Below are 27,549 nucleotides of genomic sequence, written 5' to 3'. Positions count from 1 at the left end.
AGCATTGGTCCAATGCTGCATCTGCCCCCACCAGCTCTAACACTTAGAACCAAGTGATCAAACACCGCTGATCGCTCGGTTGTCAGAACTCAGTGAACAGAGAGCCGGTGACTGTTAGTCACCGGCTCTCTGCTCTGGCCCTGCGCTCACTGGAGAGCTGGGCTATTGCTGGGGCGAGAATGGCCAGCTCAGGGTCTCAGTGGTTCGCTGAGAAGCTGAGCCAGGTGCGGGTCCAGGCATGTGGGCGGATGCCGACCATATGGTCATGATCTTATCCAAGCCTGGACGGGCTCTGTGATGTCAGCCGACAGTGGACTTCAAAAGGAACTGCACTCCTGTGATCCACAGGAGAAATACAGCCAAATGAGCTTTGGCTGTGCTTCTCCTTTATGTCTGGGTGGCATTGCTTCCACTGTGGACACTGTCCAATAACAGCATATTTGCTGCATCTTGGTCTTCCAGTTATTAGAGTAATCCTGTGATGATAGATATTAGAAAGCTTCCATTACTGATTTGGATAGGGCAAAGCAACAGATTCACTTTACTGCCACCCTCCCATGCTGCACAACTCACCTTAACTTCACTCCCTTGCTGTTCCACATGAGCTATGAGTGAAGACAGTTAGCCTTGTCCTGACTTTGAGCTTACATGGGGTCGAGGGCTTTTCCTACCCATTTGACAACTCTGGGTGCCTGAACAACCAATCATCAAGCACAAGTGCTGCCATGTGGGCAAAGGGGAAGAGAAATGAAGTGTGAATGGGCCCCAAAGGTTCAAGTTCCCGGGGCGGTCACCTTGATATTTGCTTAACTATGAGTGTTTCACTGACTTGGAACAAGCACACAGTGACTAAAATCTAAAAAGTAATCTATTATACCTGTCATACTTGTTCCCCAACTGTGATTTATTAGATAGTATGGCCAAAATCAGGATGGCTACCCATTTGAAACTAAATAAATAACAACAGCACCCATATTCCCACTCTAACAAGTTAATTTTAAAAATAATCACAGAGATTAAACTGATTGTAATTGTATAATTGCAATTTTTATAAAATAGGTGAATTTTCTAATAATATGCCTTTTACAAAGTTTATTCATGGACCAATGCATGTGTACATATAGTTATGACCTAATGTATATCTAAAACTAATTATTTTTTAGTTTTGGAAGGTTTAATCCTTTGGGGAGATTTCCCCTTACTTCCTATCACATAGGCACAACACGAAGCAAAAGGAAGTCTTTCCAAAGGGAGGTAAACCCTCATTTAGACAGTTGTCACTGCAAACCCTTGGAAGATTTCTCCATTATTCCTTTTCCAGTAAAAACTCAAACTCCTAAATTTTCCCTCACTTTCAGTCTCTGTGACAATGGTTACCAAAACAAACTGATATGGTGAATCTCCCCAGTGGGGTCACAGACAGCAATAAAACCTGACAGGGGTTTTAACTCTTCCCTATGCTATTTCAAAAATAAAGTTTGGATTTTGCATTAACTTTTGAATATGATTCATTGGTTAACCATGAGTGTTGGATTCATAATGTTGTCCCCCTTATGGAGCCCTATGAAATGCAGACTGCACAACATGAAATAGCCGCAGCAGCCTTTAACCACAATGTAACAATGAATTTCTTAGATGATCAAAAACAAAATAAACCATACTATTGGGTAATATAAATACTGTTGGATTCCAATAAGGGGTCTTCTGGGGTCCGCTATCTGCAATAGAATGCTTAACTGTGAATAAGCCCTAAAGGTCGAAGTTTCAGGGCTGTCAACTTGATATTTGCTTAACTACGTTGTTCTTCAATGATCTAGAACAAGCATATAGAAACTAAGATCTAAAAAGTCATCCATCATACTTGTCATGGTTGTTCCCTGACTCGACTTATTAGGTAGTGATGCTGGGTTGAGAATGACAACCCATTTATTTACCCACAATAAACTGTACCACATAAATAACATTGTTTTGCATTTTGTATGACTTTTTTTATTCTGGAATAAAGTTTAAAATTGTGAAAAAAAAAAATAACATGACAATTATTGAATTCTAAAATAGTTTTTTTTTGTATCGGATAGCCTAAAGGCTTGACTATGATCCAACCCGGTCCCCAGCTGCATCCCACTGATTTGAGGACAGCTCCAAATTGACCTTTTTTTGCCTTCCTAAAGGTCTGAGCTTTGGCAAAGCCAACTTATAACATAAGGGAGGTATAATACCACCAGATGAGTCCCACATTTTGTAACCACCCCACTATTCCACAGACCTCCACAGACCCCCTATACAACAAGCTGCCATGACAGATCTTCCATTAATCTGACCTAGCTGACGTTTAAGAGTCGGTCCACACTTCTGGAATGGTCTCAGAGAAATCAACACCCTTTCAGCTCCCTCCAAGCACTTGACCATAAATCTCGATGAAGTAAGGCCTCCTGCATTTACACTGACTTCTAACTTTTTAAAGCTGCCCATAGTAGGATAAAATTGTGATTGGAAATTCTTAGGAAAAGTCTTAGGAAAATTTGTACAAAAATTCTTGGAACATTTGAAAGATTGTGCTTGCTTTTAACATTTGCTTTTGGAATGAATAGACTTTACCAAACAAAGACCACATTCACTGTTAGAAAATTGTTTGAGAAAATGTTTCCACCCTGCTCCTTCGAAATTCCTTTTCACTGTGGTTAAAAACAAATACAGATTTGACCCAGTAATGATTAGAAACATCTACAAACTTTATTAGAACATTAGCAACAGATTTTTCAAAATTTCAGAACTCTACCCATCCATGGCCAGCTTTACTCTTCCTTTGGACTATTCCTCTCACAGTCATGTAGCCCCTCGTTTAATTTTATTCTACCGGTTCTTTGGACTATTCCTCTTACAGTCATGTAGCCCCTCCTTTAATTTTATTCTACCGGTTCTGTCTTATTGCAGCTTTTTAATTAAGTCTGCTTTCAGGCACACTCCTTAAAGGGGAATTTAACTTCCATCTTTAAGTTTTACCTATAGGTAAGCCTATAATAAGGCTTACCTATAGGTAGTGTAAATATCTCCTAAACATGCACCATTTAGGAGATATTTACTGTACATGCAGCCAGTGAAATCACTGGCGCATGCGCTCTGAAGGAACGGCCGCCTGTGCCTTTCCTTCATAGCCCTGTGCCGTGACCGGCAGGTCCCACGTATGCACAAGAGTGACATCATCGTGGCCCTGGCCAGTCACAGAGCCGGAATCCACAAACCCAGAAGGAAGACCGAGTGAAGATGGACGCCGTCTCCAGTGATGAGATGGCATCACTGGAATGCTTAGTTTTGAGGCACGTTTTACATAATGTGCTAGTATGTGATACATACTAGCACATTATGCCTTTGCCCTGCAGGTAAGAAGGTAAGAAAAAAAAGCGCAGTGGTTTACAACCACTTTAACCACTTGCCGACTGCTCACATGGAGCGTAATGCGGCAAAGTGGCTCAATATCGTAGACCTACGTCGCTGGACTCCTTCCTTTGTGGGCGGCGCGTGCGCACCGCCGGAGGCTCGCTGCCGCTGTATTCAGACACAGCAGGAGTCGGGCCAGGGGAGGAGAGGCGGTGATCACCGCCGCTCTTCCCTGATCGTCGGGGATCGAGTGAGGAGGTCCGCCCACTTGTGTAAATGTTAAAAAATTTAGATTTTTAAATTTTTTGGGGGGAATTTCATATAAAAAAATGTGAAAAATATTGTTATTTTTTCAAAATTGTCGCTCTTTTTTTGTTTATAGCGCAAAAAGTAAAAATTGCACAGGTGATCAAAAACCACCAAAAGAAAGCTCTATTTGTGGGGAAAAAAGGCATACATTTAATTTGGGTACAGTGTCGCACAACCGCGCAATTGTCCATTAAAGTAACGCAGTGCCGAATCGGAAAAATATGGCCTGGTCAGGAATGGGGTAAAATCTTCCGGTCTTAAAGCGGTTAAAAATACGCTCATTGAGAATTTTTTTGTCAAAGACATGTAGCTAAATACATTTTGGCCTAAATATATGACAAAATTGAATATATTGGATATTTTTTAACTGTCAAATATTGTTATTTTTTCAAAATTGTCGCTGTTTTTTTATTAATATCGCAAAAAATGAAAAGCACAGAGGTGATCAAATACCACCAAAAGAAAGCTCTGTTTGTGGGGGAAAAAAAAGGACGTAAATTTAGTTTGGGTACGGCGTTGCATGACCGCACAATTGTCAGTTAAAGTCGCACAGTGCCAAGTTGCAAAAAGTGGCCTGGACGTAAAGCATGAAAATTGTCCGGTCCTAAAGTGGTTAAAGCTTGACAGTACATAGAAAAACTATTTTCAAATATAGCCGAATCCTATCTACAGACCCAGTTTGGCTCTCATTTGGAAACATGTCAGCAGCCCATAGGAAAACCGTGATTGTACTGGCTCCACAAAAGGAGAAAATGTGTTAAAAAAAATATTTGAAATGTTTTCAGTAGACTTCTTTTTAATTAAACCAGAGATCATATTTGTGTAGGGTGCCTGCTTGAACTGAAACAAAAAAGCCATACTACAGCAAAGGCATTTGCGAAAAAATTCTCCTCTAGTTGAATTCACTGACCAGTCTGCTAATATTTACACAACCCCATTCGGTCTGCATAGGTCAGCGGGTTTTGTTCCTATTTAGTTATATCACATTCCTCCCTTGGTGTGGCAGGTGTCCCAGCTGTAGGACAATGGGAGGATTACTCTGCTGGGAGAAAAACCAATACAAAACCATTGACAAGCTTCTGCAGGGTCTTTGGTCTTTTTAAATAAGGAGTCCCAACAACCATTCATCCTTTTACAAATGGCGCGCACACACAAAACCAGCAGCCAAATGCAAATGAAGGTAAACAGGCACAAGTACAAAGAAGTGAAACATACGGAAACATGAATTAAAACATCAAAATAACTGAATGTTCTAAACATTTTTAAAAAAAGCCAATATTGCTAAAAACATTTAAATCCCAAATCCAAAACATTTTATAGTTTTGAATATTGCATGAAAGGGTTAGAACATCTTCAGGTTTTGTTTTAAAGTTCTCAATTGCGGTGATTTTTCGAACAAATTTCAAAATGTTGTCTGTGTCCCCAAAATGGATATTTATCTTCCTTTCTTGTTCTGTCTGACACCCATCACCTATATAGGAATTATGTTATATTACGGGCATTAGGTAGCACCGACACTTTATTCAGAGCTTTACACACTCTTTAATCACATCAGTCCCTGCTCTCAAGAAGCTTACAATCTGAGGCTCCATTCCCACCTATGCAGTTTCTTTTGAGCGTTTCTGCAGTGCTTTTTGCTGGTCTTTACCACGATTTTGCCGTGTTTATGCTGCGATTTGCGTTTTGCGATTTTTATGCTTTTTTTTTTGGGGAGGGGGGGTAAATTTATTGTTGGGCAAAATAAAAAACAAAAAGCTTGGTAAAAACACACTACGTGCTTTTTTCAGCTTCTCCGTCTATTGATCCAAAAAAAGCACCATTTTGCGTTTAAAGAAGTCCTTGACCCTTTCCAAAAATGCAGAGGCACAAAAATGCATTGATGGGAAAATGTTCCATAGGAACCCATGTTAAAAAAAATTGTCCTGTGTTTCTGCAAAAAGCATGAAAAAACACATTGGTGTGAATGGAGCCTAAGGTCCCTAACTCACTTTCATACATACACTAGGGCCAATTTAGCAGAACGAGAGGAAATCGGACTACCGGAACTCGAAGGAAACCCATGCAAGCATAGGGAGAACATTTAAACTCCATGCAAATAGTGTCCTGAATGGGATTTGAACCAATGACCCCAGTGCTGGAAGGCAGAAATGCTAACCACTAAGGCTAACCATACACATATAGATTTCTCCATGCAACCTAAATAGAGTGAATAAAGTAGTCTCCCCTGTCAGTTGGCAACCAGCTTATTGAATGCCATCACTATCTGGCCAACAGTTTTCCACCCAGTTACTTTTGTCAACTTGGGTGGTGTTGCCAGAGCCACCTATAACTCAAATTTTAAAGTCAGTTGAAATTTTAACAATATATGGTAGACTGAAGCCGCTGTGCTGCCATCTGCCTGTTTTTTTTATCAGAAAGCCCATTTTTTTAAAACTGTTGCTCAGTTAGTAAAGCAGATGTGATGCCCACAAGGCACAAAAAGGAAAACATGCAACTTACATGTAGAATCACCGGGTAATAATTATTACCATGCTGGGAGAAGGATAAAAAAGGATATGCACAGGAAGATCAAGAGCCTATTTACATGGCTGAGAGACCTGCAGAATGCCGAGGCTCCGGTTATCTATAAAACATTAAACACTTGACCCATCCCCTCTTCCAAAATGACCAGACGACACATTTTATTTGGAGTCGAATGGCCATAGTAGCCATTTTATTACAAACCATTAAATACAACATTCACAAGAAAACAAGTTTAACCACTTTACCACTAAGCCTATTTTTGACACTTTTTGTTTACAAGTTTAAATCAGTATTTTTTGCTAGAAAACTACTTAGAACCCCCAAACATTTTATATATTTTTTTAGCAAAGACTCTGGAGAATAAAATGTCGGTCATTGCAAAATTTTTTGTCACGCGGTATTTGCGCAGCGGTCTTTAAAACGCCATTTTTTTGGAAAAAATTTGAAAAATCACATTTCACTGCATTTAAAAAATACTAAACAGTAAAGTTATTTTTTTTGTATATTGTGAAAGATGATGTCACGCCGAGTAAATAGATACCCAACATGTTACGGTTTAAAATTGCGCCCCCCCCCGTGGGATGGCGACAAACTACGGTCAATAGAGATCTCAATCTGCGACGCTTTAAATTTATTTAACGGTTACCAGTTTAGAGTTAGAGTGTAGCTCTTTTTTTAAATTATTGCCCACGCTCTGGCGATCGCGGCGATACCTCACATGTGTGGTTTGAACAGCGATTTAATTCGCGGCTCGACTTGCGTATACGTTTTTTTTTTGTGCGCGAGCTAACAGTGACAGGGGCTACATTTTTTTTTTTCCTATTTATTTTTTCTTTTTATTTAACTTTATTACAGGTTTTAAAAAAAAAAAATCTCATCACTTTTATTGCTGTCACAAGCAATGTAAACATCCCTTGTGACACCAATATGTAGTGACAGGTACACTTTATGGAGGGATCGAGGGTCTAAAAGACCCTAGACCCCTCCACTACACTTCCCTGTATGCAAAACGCCGAAAACGGCATTTTTGCATACAGCCGTTTTTCAAATCTGCCGCCTTTTGCAGCACAGTAACCCGGAAGAGACGTCATGCACTCCGCCTCCGGGTTACGTCATCGGAGACCCGATCGATGCCGTTTCCGGCATTCATCGGGACTCCATCCAGCCGGCGGATGTGCCAGCTGGGTGCTCGGGGCTCCCGGTGGGACGGGAGCCCCGAGCAAAGCCACGGAAGGCGGCGGGAGGGGGGGGACGTCCCCTCCCGCCCCCCCCGGGTAACAATCGAGCGGCTCCTGAGCCGCATCGGTCGTTACCGACGGAAAGCCGACCGTCGGCTTCAAACCACGGTACCGGGATGATGCGTCTAGCTAGAGGCATCATCCCGGTATAACCCCGCAAAGTCAGCCGACGTAGGTCTACGTGGCTAGACGTTAAGTGGTTAATGCAAACAATACAGTCAATGCATACCAAATAATACAACCTCAGTTTATGCCCAGTCTAAGGCATTTGAAGGCCTATATACTCACGATTAACCGGTTGTATCTGCCACCCAACCAAAGGCCCCCCAGCCGCAACTATACTGGCTCCTGGACAATTAACTACTTACGTACTACCAGATACATCCTTATTAATACCCCGATGTTACCATCGTATTGTTAGGAAGGGACACCCATACCTCAGATAAGCCCAACCCACAATTTTCCACAATTATTTAACCAGCACCACCTTGAAAGACCCAATAGACCCCCTGCCTACTGCTAGGACAAGAAAATAAAAGGACCAGTAAATTGAATGGCAAGCTAACAACAAAAGAACTGAAAACCCACTAACAAATACCCCAGTACCTTGGGACAGTAGGAGGCTCACCAAACCAAAACAAACAAGGGAGGGAGTGAGGGAGAAAACTGTCTGATGCTGTGATGAGCTCCGACACGATCCCCCCTCTTCTCTACCCACTGCAGGACACACACTCTGCCTTGAAATCTTAAATTTCGTAAACAGAATGCATCATTCTTAATCACCCCCACTAAGAGTCCATTCACACTAACGCGACTTGTCAGGCGACTTGTCAGCCTGACAAGTCGCGGTCCCTCGCGGTCCATTGACTGCTACAGGACCCGTTCTAATAGGAGCGACACAAGTCGCTCCGACTTAGAAAAAGGGTCCTTTACTACTTCGGGGCGACCTCGGAGCGACTTGCATAGACATTCATTATATGAAGTCCGTACCAGTAGCGCCGAAGTCGCGGTGCACGGGACTTCACAAGTTGCCCCCAAAGTAATACAGAGTCGTGTAGCGCTGCAGTGTGAATGCGGGCTAATACTCCGCTTCTTCTGCAGGCCCCAGGCATGCTGGCCCTCCTCCTATTTTCTCTCAGCTCCAGGCCATATACTTTTATCTATATTTTGGTGTGTTATAGTAACCTTATGCAGTTTAGTGTGTTGTAGTGCCATTCATTTTGAACAGCAGCCCAACACACTAACTCCATAGGTGTGCGCAGCCTATTGCATTAGGGTGTGCACCCCAAAGCCCAAACACATATCCATGTGTATATACTGATGGTGTCAGTAGGGTAGAGATCGGTGTCTGTAGTTCTATTGTTATATTTTTATTCTTTTTTACAGTTTAATTTTTTTTGTTAGCACAGTTTGGGAGCTTTGGTGAAATATCAGGGATCTAAACAGGGGGAATCTGCATCACGAGGGGTGATTAGGGTGTGCCCAGGCACACCGGGCACACCCTGTGTGCACGCCTATGACTAACTCAAAGGATTTTTGATATGCATTCCTTGCAGCACATAACATGGTAACACGCTACCGATAGTTGTGGTGCACTGCTTCCGAAAAAATGCTACATGTCTATTCTGGTGTAATGGGACCCCATTCATTTGAATGCAATGAAGGGTAATGCGTGACATAATGTGCATGGTTTAACGCAACACTTCAATTCAGATAAATGTAAATGGGCCCTAATGTGAGCAGAAATTTCATTTTTGATTTTGAGTTTTTATAAACTTTAAATTCATATGAAGTATGTCTGACTTGGGCACAATGCATAGCTCAATTCCTCCCAAAAAATGACTCAACATCTGTGCTTAAGTCTGGAGTCCCTGGTATACACTGAATAATAGAATTTAAAGAGTAACGCTAAGGATTTCAACAAATTTTGTTGCAGAACCCTTACTGTTTCTGCTGTGAAGAAATAGCTGTTTGTTTTTTTATTCAATGTGCAAAGTGAATCTGAATGGGAGTGACTCTTTCATTAACCTGCTGCCATCCGCGCTACAGCCTATATACGGCTGCAGCACGGACTCGAATTTTCGGGAGGCCGTTTTTAAACGGCCTCCAGTGACACGCCCCCCCGCGCGCTCCCGCGAGCGCGCAGCGGGGAAAATCTGTGTCGGCCGTGTCCCTTGGACAAGGCCGATCACAGATCGTGGTGAATGGCCAATCACAGCGGCCATTCACCACATGATCGGGCCGTCCAATGAGCGATGATCTCATATGTAAACTTATGAGATCATCTCTCATCGCCGGCGCTCCTTCCTCACACAGAGCCTGCAGTGTGAGGAAGGAGGGGGAGCCTCACAGCGCCGGGGACACACAGCGATGTAATCAGGGCACTGAGTGATCACCAGTGCCCTGATTAATAAAAGGTAAAAACATACACACAGTGCCCCCCCATCAGTGCCCACAGTGGCCGCCATCAGTGCCCCCATCAATGCCCACAATCAGTGCCCATAGTGCTGCCAGTCAGTGCCCATCAGTGCCTGCTCATCTAGGCACTGATGAGCACTGACTGGCAGCACTATGGGCACTGAGTGTGGGTACTGATGGTGCTGCCCATCAGTGCCGCTCATCAGTGCCACCCGTCAGTGTCCAGTGCCATCCGCCAGTGCCCATCAGTGCCGCCCGTCAGTGCCACCTCTCAGTGCCCAGCAGTGCCACCTCTCAGTGCCACCTCTCAGTGCCCAGCAGTGCCACCTCTCAGTGCCCAGCAGTGCCGCCTATCAGTGCTCATCAGTGCCGCCTATCAGTGCCGCCTATCAGTGCCGCCTATCAGTGCTCATCAGTGCCGCCTATTAGTACCTCCTCATCAGTGCCCATAAGTGCCACCTCATCAGTGCCCATAAGTGCCACCTCATCAGTGCCCATCAGTGCAGCCTATCAGTGCCCATCAGTGCCGCCTCATCAGCGCACATCAGTGAAGGAGAAAATTTTATTTTCAAAATTTACTCGCAGAAAATAAGAAAAACTTTTTTTTTTTTCAAAATTTTCTGTGTTTATTCTTTTTTTTTGTAAAAAATAAAAAACCCAGAGGTGATTACATACCACCAAAAGAAAGCTCTATTTGTGTGAAAAAAATGATAAAAATTTCATATGGGTACAGTGTAGCATGACCGCGCAATTGTCATTCAAAGTGTGAGAGCGCTGAAAGCTGAAAATTGGCCTGGATGGGAAGGGTGTTTAAGTGCACAGAAGGCAAGTGGTTAACAACCGTTTGCCGACCATATAACATAGATATACAGCGCCAGGCCGCGCCTGCGAACCGGTCATGCTGTGATTAAACACAGAAGATGTTGATCACTGGGTGCCAGCAAGTGAATTACCGCCGGCACTCGGCGATCCTCGTGAATTTACACAAGACAGAGCCCTGCCTATGTTAACAAGTCCTATCAGTGGGGAAGTAATAGATTTTCTTTCCCCACAAAGCAGGGATTAAAATCTATTAAAAAATCTATTAATAAAAAATCTATTATAAAATCTAATAAGAGCATAAGAACATAGTGCACAAAAACACTGGCTAGGCACACATTTACACAAAGAAAGGAAATGAAGACCCATGGGACCCAACGAGACGCACAGCGTATGTAAAAATTACATTAGTTTATTACTTAAAAAAATATATAAATACATACAGATAATTCAATAATATCAATGGTGGTCATCAATAAATGAAGATTGCAAAATACATACAAATTGTTTCATTTATTTCTGACATTCCAATATAATTATTAGTCTGTGCTGTGTGGATCTCGACTCGTTTTGCAAAATCAATAATCCGCTTCCTCTGGAGAAACACAGATATAAAAAGGTTGAGCCATAGTAAAAATCCTATAATATAATCACTACTGTTCTTCTACGTCTATTCCAATAAATAGAACAGCAACAGAAGACAAGTCCTTCCTCCTCTCCAAAAAGGTGCGCAACTCTTCCCTCCGGGAGTTGGGGAGAGAAGGGACACCGGGCCAGAGAAACATGCAAAGGCAAAGCCTCCGGATACAAACGCCAGAAGATGGAATCCTAGAACTCGAGAGTCTAGAGCTGACGAAATCTGGCGACAAGACTTATCACATTGTGATGTTTGTTTCTCTGGCCCGGTGTCCCTTCTCTCCCCAACTCCCGGAGGGAAGAGTTGCGCACCTTTTTGGAGAGAAGGAAGGACTTGACTTCTGTTGCTGAGCTATTTATTGGAATGGACGTAGAGGAACAGTAGTGATTATATAATAGGATTTTGACTATGGCTGAAACTATTTATATCTGTGTTTCTCCAGAGGAAGCGAACTATTGATTTCGCGAAACGCATCGAGATCCACACAGCACAGACTAATAATTATATTGGAATGTCAGAAATAGATGAAGTGACAATTTTTATGTATTTTGTATTCTTCTTTTATTGATGACCACCATTGATATTATTGAATTATCTTTATGTATTTATATATATATATTTTTTTTATGTAATAAACAAATGTAATTTTTACATCCGCTGTGCGTCTCGTTAAAGTCCCATGGGCCTTCATTTCCTGTCTTTGTTTACTTATTTGGGGACTGAGACACACCTGAATTCCAGACATATCAGCTCAGATTTTCTGTAGGCACACATTTAACCCCCTTTGATCACCCTAGATGTTCCCCCCTTCCCAGTCAGTGTCATTAGTACAGTGACAGTGCATATATTTAGCACTGATCACTGTATTAGTGTCACTGGTTCCCAAAAAGTGTCAATCATGTTGGTCAGCGGCAGAATGTCCACCACAATATTGCAGTCCCACTATAAGTCACTGATCGCCACCATTACTAGTTAAACTCCCCCCCCCCCCCCCAAAAAAAAAAAAAAAAATTACAGTATATATATCCCATAGTTTATAGATGCTATGACTTTTGTGCAAACCAATCAATATACACCTAATAGGAATTTTTTTTTTTTTTACCAAAAACGTAGCAGTACATATTGGCCTAAATTTATCAAGACATTTGTTTATAGTGCAAAAAAATAAAAAAAGAAGCAGTGCTGACCAAATACCACCAACAGAAAGCTACATTTGTGGGAAAAAAGCCATCCATTTTTTTGGTTACAGCGTTGCACGACCGCGCAATTGTCAGTTAAAGTAACGCAGTGCCCTATCGTAAAAAATGGTCTGGTTATCAAGCGGGTAAATCTTCCGGAGGTCAAGTGGTTAATCAGCTGATGCGCCTGCAGTGTTAAAATGAGGAAAGCTGCAGTGTCGGCATCTCCTTAGGGAGTATCTCTCCAAAAATGAAATATTCTGTGCAGGGGATGCCTAAAATCTGACTTGTATCTTAGTGCAGACTTCTGGGGAAATCAGTGAGCCAATCACACAAGCAGGAAATTATATTTCTGGGGACATTTTGTACACCAACTCTATAGTAAAGCCCTCCAGGTAGCCATATTGCATTTTACAGAAAGTTACAGCACTGCAGATTGAAAGGAAAGGTAATTTTTAATAACATTCAATTACAATATGACTTCTGTAGCAATTGTATATGTTATAATATTTTATTTTATTTTTTTCTCATGAAAGTTGAGTTACCCTTAAAACAAAAAAAAAAAAAGAGAGATTCATAAATTTCAATGAACCTAACACCACAGTTTCTACTTGCAACTTAGCCTTTGGGGTTTCATTTGGTCATATTTGATGATGTTCTAAGAAAAATTGGAGGGCAATATTTATATCTTGATATATTTATTATATTGCAGCCGAACAATTCTTAGACGTGGCGGCTGCATTAGCTTTCTTTCCTTTTTTTTCATCTCGTGATCCGGCTTGTAAGTCTGTCGTTTTTCAACAGAACAAGCTCCTTCAAATGTTGCAGTTAAGAGTGTTGAGACAAACCATTTACCACTGACAGGGGTGCTTACAATAATCAGTTTTTATTCATGTAAAAGCTTTATCCCAACTGCTTGCTGCAATTGGTGTTTAGCTTCAAGCAGAGCTCCACCCAAAAGGGGAAAGTTTCGCTTTAAGCATTCCTCCCCCTCCTATGCCGCATTTGGCATGTAATTTTTTTTTTTTGGGGGGGGGGGGGGGGGAGAGCAGGTACCTAGTTTTGAAAGGTACCTGCTCCTACTGCTTACGCCAGGGTTGTCAAACTCAATTTCATCACTGGCTACATCAGCTTTATAGTTGCTCTTAAAGGACCAGTTGTATGTGTAATACTAGATGTCCAGAACACCCCACCCCCCTTATATCAGATGCTAAGAGCCACCCCACCATGAAGAAATCCCCACCCTCCCTTACATCACAGTGTACCCCCTTTGCCTTGTGCTGCTGCCAGGAAGAAGCGAGGGGCAGAGCTGGAAAGCAGAAAGTGCAGGGTCTGGAGGAGGACCAGAGTAAGGCTGGAGCCAGCTGCCGGAGTCTGCTGAATGGTGAGCACGGGGAGGGGGTAGGAGTAGACAAAGGGGTGCTGAGGATGCACAGAGAAGAGCAGGATCTGTAGGAAGAGTCCTTTCCTCCTCACTGCTGTTGACTGCTAAGACAATGTGGGGGGCAGAGACAAGGGGCTGTTGCAGCTGCAGGAGAGGTCCAAGGGCCATGTGAAACGGCCTGGCGGGCCAGATTTGGCCCCCGGGCCTTATGTTTGATACATGTGGCCTAGGCATTCTGATTGGAAGTTCTCCTCCCCCCCTCCCTCTCTGCAATCTTCTGGGACACATCACTGGTCCCAGAAGATTGCCCGAGCAATAATGAGATGCAGCGTGGCCCATGCATGCTCAGTGCAGACCCAGCTGTAAAACCGCAAGCTGTCACAGCCGGGTTCCCACAGTTGTAATTCTGGGGGGGAGGAGAGGGAGACAATCGAGGGTTCGGGCAGCCACATTGCTGGATCCTGGGACAGGTGAGAGTGTGTTTACACATTTTGTAGCTGCTGACTTTTAGAGCCGGTCCACACTAGCGCAACTTGTCAGGCGTCGGTCTATTGACTGCTACAGGACCCGTTCTAATAGGAGCGACACAAGTCCTGTACTACTTCGGGGCGACCTCGGAGCGACTTGCATAGACTTCCATTATGTGAAGTCCCTGAAAGTCGCTCCGAAGTCATGGTGCATGGTAATACACAAGTCGCCCCCGAAGTAGTAAGGAGTCATGTCGCCTCAGTGTGAACCGACTCTTAATAAACACAAAAAAGACTGGAACTCCACTTTCAGTTTTACTGTATTTAAATCTGCTTGTCCATCTAAAGCTCCCCTTCCCCCAGACTGACAATGCTGCTGTCCAAAGGTGCCCCCCTGTGCCCCTTCATCCAGACTGGGGGCACTCTAATACAGGAGGTGGGTTACTGGCCAGATCACCAGAGGAAAACAGAGGGGGGGAGGCTAAAAAAAGAAAAAAAATGCAGCCACCACATCTAATGATTATTAAGCTGCAATATACAGTTTTACATTTTGAGTTTGGGGTTTAATACCACTTTAAATTTCACTATGCATAGCTGACCGCGGCAACCATTTTTTCATGGTGTCACCAGGCACAAAGGTATGATAAAGGCTTAGGGCTTCTGTATTAGTGTTACTACACTGTTCAAAAAAAATAAAGGAACACTTTGAGAACACATCAGATCTCATTGGGGGAAAATATAATGCTGGATATCAATACTGACATGGACTGGGTAATGTGTCAGGAAGGAAAGAATGCCACGTCATTTAATGGAAATGAAAATGATCAATCTACAGTCAGAGGGCTGAATTCAAAGATGCCCCGAAAATCAAAGTGAAAAAATGATGCAGCAGACTAGTCCATTCTGCTCTAAATTATTCTTGTGCGTTTTAAGTTATTTTACTATTTCTTCTTCTTTTTATAAGCAAAGCGATGACATGAGCTGTGCAGAATATACATCCTAGCTGGGAACCTCGGTATCTTCCATTATCGCTTCTGTAAATGCTGTAAGCACCCGGTCAGCCAACAGTGATGTGTCTGATATGAAGTGTTATCTTCCGTCCGCCTTAAAATGCTGCCTGAGGGAAAGTACTCAATTTAACAACTGACGGTCAGCGAGGTCCCATCTCAGGAGATTGTAATAATATATTTTTGTGCACAGCTCTAATAGGCAGAATGTTTTTATTTTTTTGTAGAAAACATAGTTCAGGGAGCATCCCTCTCCCAACAAATAATGGTCACAATTTACCGGAGCAAACTGAGCTAAGAGAAGTAAAAGCTCTATTAATGCACACGTCTGGCGGCTATGAAAACAATGACGTTAGGATACCACATATGGGAATGATTAAAAAACCTGGCCAGTGTTACCAACCTACCAGGGTGAAATTTACTGACACAACACCCAAAACTTACTGGCACAGCCAAGTTTTTACTGGCATTTCCAAAAGTTGCAAAATTACAGTTTTAAGTGCAAATTTCAGTATTTAGGCTACAAACACATACAATATGCAATGAGCAATGTTATTTAAGGTAGGGATTAAGGCAAAAAAAAATCTTATTTTTGATATAGTAAATAAGTAGCTCAGGGGTAAGACTCAGGAGGGCAAAAAATAAGAATGGGCAGGCACACACACATGAAATTGACTTCCACAGTGACACTGACAGCAGTGTGCGGCAGCACAGATCACCGACACGACACGTTCCCTCCTAAGTCACAGTGACAATCTCTCTCCATGCCAGGTGGTCCTGCTCCCAGATTGCCTTGCCACCGTCCCACAGACCCGCCCACGAGGCTCCGGCCACTCTGCTTGGCTCCCTTGCACCATGACATCACACTATATGCTCAGGCACCACCTTCGCCAGACCCGCCCCCGCTGCCCGAACACACTGGGAAGGCACTTGGATGGTATTGGCATATTTTTTACTGGCATCCTTTTCCCATCACTGTCATTTACTGGCAGGAGAAATGTGTCTGTTTTTTACTAGCTGCCAGTAAAAATACTGAGGGTGGGCAACACTGGAACCGACACTGATCAAGCTTAGGCAAGAACCTGAATTTTTAAAGCTGAAGATTTAAAAGACACAACTTACTGCAGCTCTGCAATCATTAGGCTTCATGCACACACAATGTTTTACAGCCGATTTTACCAGCGTCAGACATTTTTTTTGCAGCCTAAAAATGCCTCTCCGTGTTATTCTATGTATCCATGCACACATAGGCTTTTTGAAGCTGTGTGTGGCATAGGTCCAGAGCCAGTGCGTTCTGAAGACCAGCGTTACAGCTGAAAAAACACCTACACCGCTTAACGCTGTATACAGCATAAAGCGGTGTAAAGCGTTTTGTTTTTTTTTGTCATGTCAAAAGTTCTCTTTGCGAGCCGTCTTAATTGAGCCTACTTTCAGCCCATTGATTTGAATGCCAAAATACAAAAATAGTATTCAGCACTGAACCCTAATTTCGAACTCAGATCAGCAGCCAAGCACTAAAGGGTAATCCTTAAATCCTTTCAAAATAGAGGCTGAGGCTGATAGAAGGCTGAGAGACGCCAACCTCAACTATATCGTTGTGTTCCATGTCTGTTTACATGCGTGAACGCCAGTGAGCGCTGTTTTTACAATGTAAGTGCAATAATTTACTTTGAAATAAATATTTGCATATAACGGAGAGCACTTAGATCCTGTCTTTTATTTTAAAATATCCATCTTGGAGTCCGTGTTCGAACCAGGGCAAAAGGAGGAGGATCCAGCATAGGTGTACCATTCATGCTTACTGACCCTGTGGGGTCGCATTCTGGAGGTGAGAGGGAGAGAGAGCTGTGGTGGTGGGATTGAGCACTTTATGTGTGTCATTGCATGCTACAACTACCAGCACCTGGGCTTCTGAATGCTAATAGGAAATTCCCTACCAGTTTGCATTTTATATGGGACATTTTTGTTTTATTCCTTATGGATATTTGGACTGCATTGCACTTTATGCTTTACCATATATATAGGATTGTATGGAATTATATTGTTATTGATATTGTTTAGATTGCGCCGTACTGTGCATTGATTTGAATGGAAGTCGCATTCAAGTCGGATCTGATCGGACTTGTTGCATGTGACTTGTGCTCTTAAAAGAGAACCCAGCATCGTTTTTTGTTTTTAATTTTGGCATGGGGTTCTCCTTTAAGATCCTCAGAGCACAAGTTGCATGCCACAAGTTGGATCAGATCCCCCCAGGTCCACCCCCCAGATCCATACTAGGCCCCTTGAGTCTGGTATAAATCTTGAAAGGGAACCCCACGCCAAAATGAAACAAAAAAAAAAAAATGGTGTGGGGTTCCCTCTCCAAAATCCACACTAGACTCTTATCTGAGCATGCAGCTGAGCAGGTCAGGAAAGGGAGGGATGAGCTATTGCCACCCCCCTCCTAGACCATAGCAGGCCACATGCCCTCAACATGGGGGGCACCTACCCAAAGCACCTTGCCTCTATGTTGAAGGGGACAAGAGCCTCTTCTTGACAACCCTGGGTGGTGGTTGTGGGGGGTCTGCAGGCAGGGGACTTATCGAAATCTGGAAGCCCCCCCGTGTGAATGAGTATGGGGTAAACTCTACCCCTACCTATTCACCAAAAAAATGCAGTGTAGTGTTAAAAAAGACAAAAGACGGTTTTTGACAAGTCCTTTATTAAAAATTAAGAATGCCCCCCCCCCCCCGTCTTGACTAAAATGTGTCTTCTGTCTCCGGTCTTCTCCCTCCGCTGTCTTCTCCCTCTTCCTCCGAAGCTGGCTGTCACAACGGGCGGGTTCCCTGGGTGATGTCACTGGGTGGCCAGAGGGAGAAGACCGAAGGAAGAAGACATCAGCGGAGGGAGAAGACTGGAGGAAGAAGACATCAATGGAGGGAGAAGACTTCAGCGGAGGGAGAAGACTGGAGGAAGAAGACATTGGTGACTTTACCAGAGAAAGATGACGCAAGGGGGTACGACAGGAGACATTCTTTGTTTTTAACAAAGAACTTGTCAAAAACCGTCTCTTGTTTTTTGCAACACTACACTGCTTTTTATGTTCAATGGGTAGGGGTAGAATGTACCTCATACTCATTCACATGGGAGGGGCCTGGGATCGAGGAGCCCCCTTTCTTAAAGGGGGCTTCCAGATTTTGATAAACCCCCTGCCCGCAGACCCCCAAAAAAACACCGCCAAGGGTTGTCAGGAAGAGGCCCTTGCCCCATCAACATGATGACAAGGTGCCATGGGGTTGGGCACCAAAGCACCCATCCCTCCATGTTGAGGGCATGTGGCCTGGTGTGGTCCAGGGGGGCTCAATAGTCCTCCCCCCTTTCTTGAACTGCTGGGCTGCATGCTCGGATAAGGGTCTGGTATGGATTTCGAGGGGACCCCACGTGGTTTCTTTTTTTTTTCTGGCGTTGGGTTTCCTTTTAGATCCATACCAGACTCAAAGGGCCTGGTATGGATCTGGGGGGGACCCCACGCCGTTTTTGATTTTGGTGTGGGGTTCCCCATCAAGATCCTCAGAACACAAGTCACATAATACACTAGTTGGATCATGATGATCTGACTTGGATGCGACTTCTGTTTAAATCAATGGGCTGAAAGTCGAATCAGTTAAAACGGCTCTCATAGGGAATCATTGATTTTTGACATGTCATGCGATTTGCACTCTGTAGTAATTGGATTTGGGAGTGGAAAATAGAAGAGGCAGAGAAATGCGTCTAAATGCTAACGCGTCTAAATGCGCATTAATGCCAATGCAAAAAGCTTCTAAAAGCACATTTTTACAGCCCCTTTTTTTCTTGACGTCGGTACTGGCTTAGCAGCTCTTTTTATGTAAAGCTGCTATTCGACTGTATCTTGTAATTTTTGATTGGCGTTCTGCCTAAAATTAGAGTGTTTCACTTTTCAATTTTTTTTTTAATTATTTTAGATAGAGTAAGGGAGGGCTACAAGTCATTCCTAGATTCTTGGACTGTTAAGTCTGTGTTTAGCAGAGGTCAGCAGCTACAGTATTTGTGCCTAATGACTTATTTATGATTATTTATTTATTTTCTTTGACTGAAGATTCTCTTTACATAAAGTCTTTAAAAAAAAAAAAAAAAATGTCATACTTACCTGCTCTGTGCAGTGGCTTTGCACATAGCAGCTCTGATCCCCCTCTTCTTGGGTCCCCCACCGGCACTCCTGGCCCCTCCCTTCTGCCAATTGCCCCCAAAGCAAGCAGCTTGCTCTGGGGGGCACCCAAGGAGATTTGCTCCCGAGCCACGGCTCTGCGTGTCCAAAGCCTGGCCCCCGCCCCCTCTCTCTCTCCTCATTGGTTTACTGGCTGTGATTGACAGCAGCGGGGGGAGTGAGAGTCCCCGGAGAGCCGAGGCTCTCATGCACATCGCTGGATTGAGAGCTCAGATAAGTTTTTGGGGGGTCTGCTGCGCACAGAAGGTTTTTTTACCTTCATGCAAAGAATGCATGAAGGTAAAAAAACATGAGCCTTTACAACCACTTTAAAATGCTTACAGTTGGGTTGTAATTCAGGTGGTTCACCAGGGACCCATCAAATTTAGATACATCTATGGCCTTTCCTGCTATACAGAAGTCGAAATAACAATTATCTTCTGTTGAAGGTGACTGTTGGAAAATATTTCCACTGTTAGAATACAATGTCTTGATGGGGGTATTCCTCTATTCACCTCCCATGTGTAGGTGGGGTAATCCATTTTTTTTTTTGTTCCGATTAGCCCTCTAGCAGATTGAGAAAAAAAACGAGGCTTCTATGGCGAGCCTTACTGCTCCCATCCACACGTGTCTTCCGCTGTTTCTTTTACAGTAATATTTATCAGGATGGTCGTCTTGCTTCTGCCTGAGATCATTATTCCCCTCCTAGATGTTTTCAAGCGGTGAAGTGCAGACGGCGCGATGCTAGTGATTTATTTTGATCCAATCTCAATGCAAGTAAACAGGCAAAATGTACGATGCAGATAGAGGTCACATATATCAGAGGAGAAGTAATTCACATTTCAAGTTAAATGAAATGGCTGTGTGGGCGGACGCACAGTACGGAGTCAAAAAAGCAAAAGTGGAATGTTTGAATGGATGCGTCAGTCAATCAAAACAATGTTGTCCTCATCCTATCTGCTAGATTTAATTTGCGGGAAACGAAGAGACAAGTACCTGTTTTGCAGCTATATTTGCTTAAGTATTTGCACTCAGTCTCCCGGAGGTCACCTCTCCTAATAGGGCTCATTTATTGGCTCATTGCAGCAACAGCTTGGAATTGTCCTTCTGTGACTTAAAATGAATTCCAGTGGCTGAGCAAAACTTTGTATTCTATACTTAACAATGTATACTCTTCTATACTCTGCACCCCGAGCTAAAAATGCCACAGTAAAACTGTGGCTCAGTTACCTGTTTTTTTTTTACCACCTCCTGACCGCCCGTCTTAAAGAGACCTATTTCATAAGCGATTGTACCTATTATACCTAGCGCCAAGTGTTTGTTCTCTATATGTTTATATGCTTATGGACCTTCCCAGGCCCAAAATTTATAATGAGCAGTTTCTCCTATGGCCCATTGGGGAAATTAATTGCCCGCCCCTGCCTTAATGGAGAAGTACAGCCAAAGCTCATTTGGCTGTACTTCTCCTGTTGGATCACAGGAGTGCAGTTAGTTCTGAAGCCCGTTGTCGACTGACGTCACAGAGCCAGACCAGGCTTGGGCAGGATTGCAACAATAAAGTCAGGATTCGCCCACAACCCTGAACTGGCACCTGACTCACCCTCTCAGTGAGCCGCTGAGAGCCTGAGCTAGCCGCCCCCTCCCCCCCCCCTGCCCAGGGCTCCAGTGAGCACAAGGGAGGGTGAGCAATCAGTGGTCTTTGATTGGTCCGATGCTGGATCTGTTCCCAGCTGGCTCTAAGACTGAAAACTGAGCGATTAAAGACTGCTGATCACTCTCAGAGCTACAGCAGAGAGCTGAGCCAGGTGTTGGTCTAGGGTTGTGGGCGGATCCTGACTTTATTGTTGCGATTTTGCCCAAGCCTGGACTGGCTCTTTGATGTCATCTGACAGCAGGCTTTACAGGAGTGAAGAACATACTGCACTCCTGTGATCCAACAGGAGAAGTACAGCCAAAGGAGCTTTGGCTATACCTCTCCTTTAATGGGTTGGCAATGAATTTTCCCAAGGGGCCACAGGAGAAACGGGAACTGTGGCCCCTTGGCCACCAAGGTAAGTATGATTTTGAAAAAACAAACAAACCTGAACTTCTCTTTTAAATAAAATCATTACCCAGGTGCTTGAAAGCCAGTTGTCAAGGGGATATTCTCCACATTTCCTCTCCTAGCCCATGGAGAAGAAGTGTACTATTTGCTCAGAGGCAGACATTTTTTAAACCCCTATTGGGAGGATTTCTGCTCACTTCCTGTCCCTGTCGCTGGAATTCATAGTGACAGGAGGTGTAGGAAAATCCCACCAATGAGGATACAGAAAACAACAAAACTATTTTTTAGCTAGGTAAGGGTTTTTGTTTCTGTCTTCCTGTCCCAGTGGCAACCAATTTCATATTTGCCAACAACTTTATCCCAGCACCATGACCCACACATATCATACCCTGCTTCCCAATGGACCCGCCCTAATCACTCCCACTTCTGGAAAGTTCTGTCCCGATTATGTCCACCTTCTGTGCAGACCTGGAAATTAAAGTTATTGAATTGATCTCTGAATGCAACCTGAGACACAACATTATGGGAACATAGCACATAGATGGAGGACTGCCCTAGCAAATTCCAGGAAGTTGGCATCCGTGCATTCATTGCCCCCCCCCCCCCCCTCAGGGTCCCTGGGACAGGAAGACAGCCAAAATCTCCCCAGCAGAAGGGACATAGACATCAATAAAAAGCTGATGGGGAATTAACCCATCCCCGCTTTATAAAAAAAAAAATTGTTACGAAAAGTTTTAGCTGGGTCTTCATTCTTTCAACTCACATATAACAGATGCTATTAATTATAAGGACAAAGCATTAGAATGAAAAACAAAAGAAAAAAAAAACACATATCTACAAAACAGCAGTGTCTGAACTTTGTAGTAAATCAACACGATGAAACATGAATTAAAAATACCTAAAAAAGGGACAATTGGAGTAATGGAATCCAGAAATAGTAATAATAATATAATGTATTATATAATATAAAACAATAGGCTGGACTACAATAAAATATGGGATAACAGGCTGGCAGTTTTGTGCTCATCAGCTCACAGGCGGCATGTCATGTTTTTGGACAGAGAAGGTTTGTTCATAAATATCTCTTCCATGCCATCTGGATGCTCAATAACCCAATGCATCTGATAATGCTTTGTGTAAACATAACATTAAATAATCCACAGTGTAAGCCAAGATGCTAGATCACCCGTTACTATTTAACGGGAATTAATGTTTATTTAAAAGATGAGAAATGTTACTGTAGGATGCTGTTATTCAGAGATGGTAACGTTGCTGGGTATTAGGTTCTCTGTAAATGAGGGGCTTATTTTTCTTCCTTGAATGCCCAATTCAACCGTCGTGATTTATTGCTGTTAGAAATCTGATCTCATTTCACTTTTTTATGACTTGTAAATGTTGTGGCAAGGGTTAAAATACCCAATGCTGCAGCAGTTTGGAGAGTCTCAGTCCGAGATGCCACCACCCCCCCCCCCCCCCACACACACACACACACTGCACCAATTGGCAGCTTTCTTGGTACCTGGTGATCGATGCACTGTGGGTGGCATTGATATCGGACTACAGGACTGCTGGGCTACTGCTTTATGTTAGAGAGCCACAATCTAACCCTCCAGATCAGCCTTTCTCAACCATTTCAACAGAGAGGAACCCTTGAAATAAATTCCTGGTCTCGGAGAACCCCTGCTAAAAATTTAAAATCTACAACACGTGACACAGTGTGACAGTTAGTGGCAGTGGCTGAGCCAGAGGGCTAGCTGGGGTGGCAATTGCCACCCTAGACGAAGTCCTTGCCACCCCTGTTGCCACCCCACTGAAAACATTACACCATCTCAAGTCTCTCGCAAATCGCGGGAGACTCCCGTTTTCTGCCCTGAGCACACGGACACCCGCGAGCTCAGGGTGATATCCCGGCAAGCTGCGAAGCCGAGTGGAAGCAGCTGAGCTGTCAGTGAGAGTGTGACTCATCTGTGAGTCATCCAAGCTGTGAAGTCAAGCCCAGTGGAAGCAGCTGAGCTGTCAGTGTGACTCGCTCACTCTGTGACTCATCCTGAGCAGCTCCGTGCGGTGAGACAGAGACGCTCCTTCCTTTGAAGTCCCAGATCACAGGCGGAGTGATAACAAATGCACTCTGCCTGTGAGAGAAGGAGGGATACAGAGGAAGCAGCAGCTTTCTCTCTACTCCTGACAGTGAGCCGCATACTTCACTGCAGCAGTTGGCGCCACAAGACAACATGTAACGGTAAGTATGCTAGGTACATGCAGATTGATTCCTCTATGTCCCACACTAACTACTCTTCCTAAAACATCTGCTTTAGCACAGAAATAAATGATGGAAAAAGAAATAACAGGAGATAAAAATTGTCAGCACTACAGCGGTTGTCAATAGCAACCCCTTCACTGATGTGTACTGAGAGCACAGGGGGCTTCTGGAAGCTTCTCCTCACTGCTTCTCGAACATGTGGACCTATGGTAAAGTGTACCTGTAGACATTCTTCTTTTACAGTTTGATGAAGGAATAAAACTTCTGCCATAGTCATTTTTTGTGTTCTATGTGCCTCTGGGGAAATGTACCCATTATTCCACTACCAGAAAGCCAACAGGAAGTCACTGGGCTTTTCCTGAAGGGAGGGGAATTACCCATTACCTAGAGATGCACTGTAAAGTATATAGCTAAATTCAAAACTTTTTTTTTCTTTTTTAGTAAACCTCCTCTGTATACTGAATTTAATCTATATACATTTTGTGGAAAATAACTTATTTTTAGTGTAATTGAACACTTTGTATATTGACCCCCCAAAATAATACCTTTCCACCCCTTTGCCACCCCTGTTTTAAAAGTCTAGCTCTGCCACTGGTTAGTGGGAAGAACGCTCCTTACTCTTGTCATCGTTGGGAAGAATTACCTCTTTACAGAGAGCTAAAAGGAACAATTATGTCATTGGAAACTTATCTGAGAGACAGAAATTGCCCGTTGCTCAAGGAACCCCTAGCAACCTCAGGAGGAAGCCTAGGGTTCAGCAGAACCTTGGTTGAGAAACCCTGCTCCAGATTGTTGCAGTGAGTTGCCATTTTTAATTTAGGTTATAGGGTTTTCAAGAGTGAAAAGCTCCTTTATGCTTGCTATTGAGATTAAAAAAGGGACTCTGACCATGCACTCCCACCAGGATGAGACGTTGGTTCTAGGATTTATCGCTAAAAGAAGACAGGCATGCAAAACTGAATCAAATGAAAATGTAAATGTTCTACTTGGATGGGTTGCTTCTGCTGACTTTATTATCACACGGGTGGCTTGCACACTATAAACCATTAATTCATATTCAGCAGTATTGAAGTGAATTTTGGTTCCCATAAACTCAGTGGCTCAAGGTGTCTTTGGCTAAAAGGAAAACTCTTGTTTCTTACATAAGCCACAGATTTCTGCACTAAAAGATGAATGAGACAAGAACCTGCAACAGTTGTGCTTTCACTAACCCCATACTAACTCTACCTGTAACCATTAACCTAACACCAAACTTACCTACATCGTCAACACCAACTCTCACTATAACCCTCCCACCAACCTTCCCTCAATGTAACCCAACACTAACCCTAACACTTATTTTCCATCTAGCTCTAACGCTAATTCTCACTGTAAATCACTACCCTACATGTAACCCTGTAATTAACCATCACACTAGCATTCTAGTGCACCGCGACTTCACAGGTCGCCCCAGCAAGTCGTGACGCGCCAGTGTGAATGGGCGCTAACCCTCAATGTAACCTTAACACTAACATTAAACCTCTGTTATTTACATACCTTTTCCTTTGCATACTCACCTCTCCTGTGTGCCAAAAAAACAGCCTTTCTACACCAAACCTTTCCAGCCCCAGGAATACAAGGTGAACTCAGTTGGCCAAAGAAAACAGTAGTTCATCTCAAAAACGAGTTCAAATTTATCATAGACATAAGGGGACAGGGGAGAGAGCTACCAATGAGACTCAATTAGAACTCAAGGTTCTCCCAGTCCAAATATCTCTGGTTTGGGTTGAGCTGCTTTTTTAAAGCACCGGTTCCATTTCGTGTTGTACTCCAAATAAGATTGGTGTTTTATTTTTGGTGATTTACACCATTTCAGATGTTTAGAGGGTCTGTGGTGTAAAGATATATCTAACATCTGCCATACTCTGTATAAACACCTAATGCACTTATGTTGCAGATTTCTCAAGTTTCTTATCTCTTTTTGTTGCAGTAACCCTTTCGGCTACTACTCCAGCGTACTTCAGAGGATTCACACTTATTGCACTGAAAGAAGGTAAAGAAGGGGAAAAAGAAGAGGATCATGCAGGCACATTTCAGGTAAGAATATCCTCTTCTTAAAGGAGAACTCAAGATAGGATAAGGAGCCACTAGAAAATGTATATAATATAAACAAGTGCTTGGTGCATTGTGGTTATCTGAATATATTTCTTAGAGTTTAGTCTGAAGGCCTCCTTAGCTGTACTTTGTACTACTGTGATGTCACTTTTGTATTGCTTTATATGCTTACCACCAGACCCGTGAGTAGGAGGACCAGGGATTTAGTATTATATTACTATCCACAAATGGTCATGCTGGTGAAAACTGAGTTTCAATAGCAGTCTATAGAGGAGAGCAGGAAAAGGAACCGTGGTAATACAATAAAACCTTGTGAGATAAAAAAATGATTTATGAGAAAATTAGGTATTTAGAAGCAAAAATGTAATTCCATATGGAATAAAGGATTGCTTGACTTAGGGGTCTATTATGTTTATGAATGCTACCCCATAGACACTGGATAGGTTGCCTTAACCGACCAAATCAAGCCAGATTGGGAAATTATGAATCTGACGTTCTGGTGTCCAGTCTGTGGCCTGGGAACAGTATATTACCATTGTGCATTTATTGTATGGCCCTGGGGGGGGGGGGGCCTTTAGCCATTAGAATTTTCTTTCCCTAGGTGCTTACTACCAATTTATTTGTTTCACGCTATCTTATACTGTCCATACATGTTTTTTTTTGTTTTGCATTAATTGTGTTCTTTCTTCTATCAACTGCAACATAAGTAATTTTAGAGGGGCTGTGGGAAGCATGCAGTCGCGTAGGGGTCCTGGGGTGGTAGTCACGTCCCCCATGCCTTCCTCCCGTTTAGGTCCCAAGTAAGGATCAATTGAGAGGACTGCCCTGGGGTGGGTTTTTCTGGGCTACTCTAGGCACTTTGGATAGGGTCACTGCCTTACACATGGAGCACCTTTACGTGAACAGACAACTGAACTCTAGTAAACACTCTCGATGTAAATATATATTGCCACTGATGCATTTAGAAGGGACACGCAGAGCTGAAGCCCTCTCCGCCTGTCCAGAGTATCGCCGCTACCTGACTCCCAGTAACAGTAACGGGTCCTGCCGTGCACCTATCGCTTCCGTAGCTGTGCTCAGGTTGAAGATCTCTACAGTGTCAATCTGCTTATGTTGCTATGGGAGATGGACCTGCTCAAAGAGAGAGTGCCGACAGCAACTCCTCTTGCATAAGGCTATCCCACCTGTCACATGTACACGCTTATGGCAGGCTGTTAGAGAGACCTTCACTACCCTTGGTAACCACCTGTGTCTTCACACTGTATTACCTCTTACACCAATGTCTTCATACACTAATGTGATTGGTTGACCTGAGCTGTAGACTGTGTGCCGGTTACTTGCATTACACCACTTGAGTAACTTCAGACCAGGCAAAGTTTCAAAGGCTTTACATAAATAACTTGACATGACAGTCAAAGGCAACTGTCTTTCCCAACTCAAGCTTGTGGCTGCTCCAGCATACCTGCACTGGATAGAGTCTCTATCTTGCTGAGTTCATAATGGTAGTATCTAGGATTGGCATCTTCAGGGCGGACTGCAGGTTCCAGCAATGCCCCTAAGTTGCAGAAGAATCCTAAGGCCAGATGTTT

The 27,549-nt window shown here is 43.4% G+C and overlaps 1 protein-coding gene across 1 annotated transcript in view; it reads left to right on the top strand.

The window, feature by feature from the left end:
• SPON1 (spondin 1) overlaps positions 1-27,549 on the top strand; it is a 547,762-nt gene that overhangs the window by 52,975 nt on the left and 467,238 nt on the right. Inside the window, exon 2 of the mRNA XM_082269927.1 lies at positions 25,836-25,942. Within this exon, the coding sequence (XP_082126053.1) occupies positions 25,836-25,942 (107 nt within the window). The remainder of the gene's footprint in view (positions 1-25,835; positions 25,943-27,549) is intronic.

This window comes from Pelophylax lessonae (genome assembly GCF_965119305.1).
Source record: "Pelophylax lessonae genome assembly, chromosome: 10".
Lineage (NCBI taxonomy): Eukaryota > Metazoa > Chordata > Amphibia > Anura > Ranidae > Pelophylax > Pelophylax lessonae.
The sequence above is the reverse complement of the archived record's forward strand: the minus strand, read 5'-3'. Positions and strand labels throughout refer to the sequence as shown.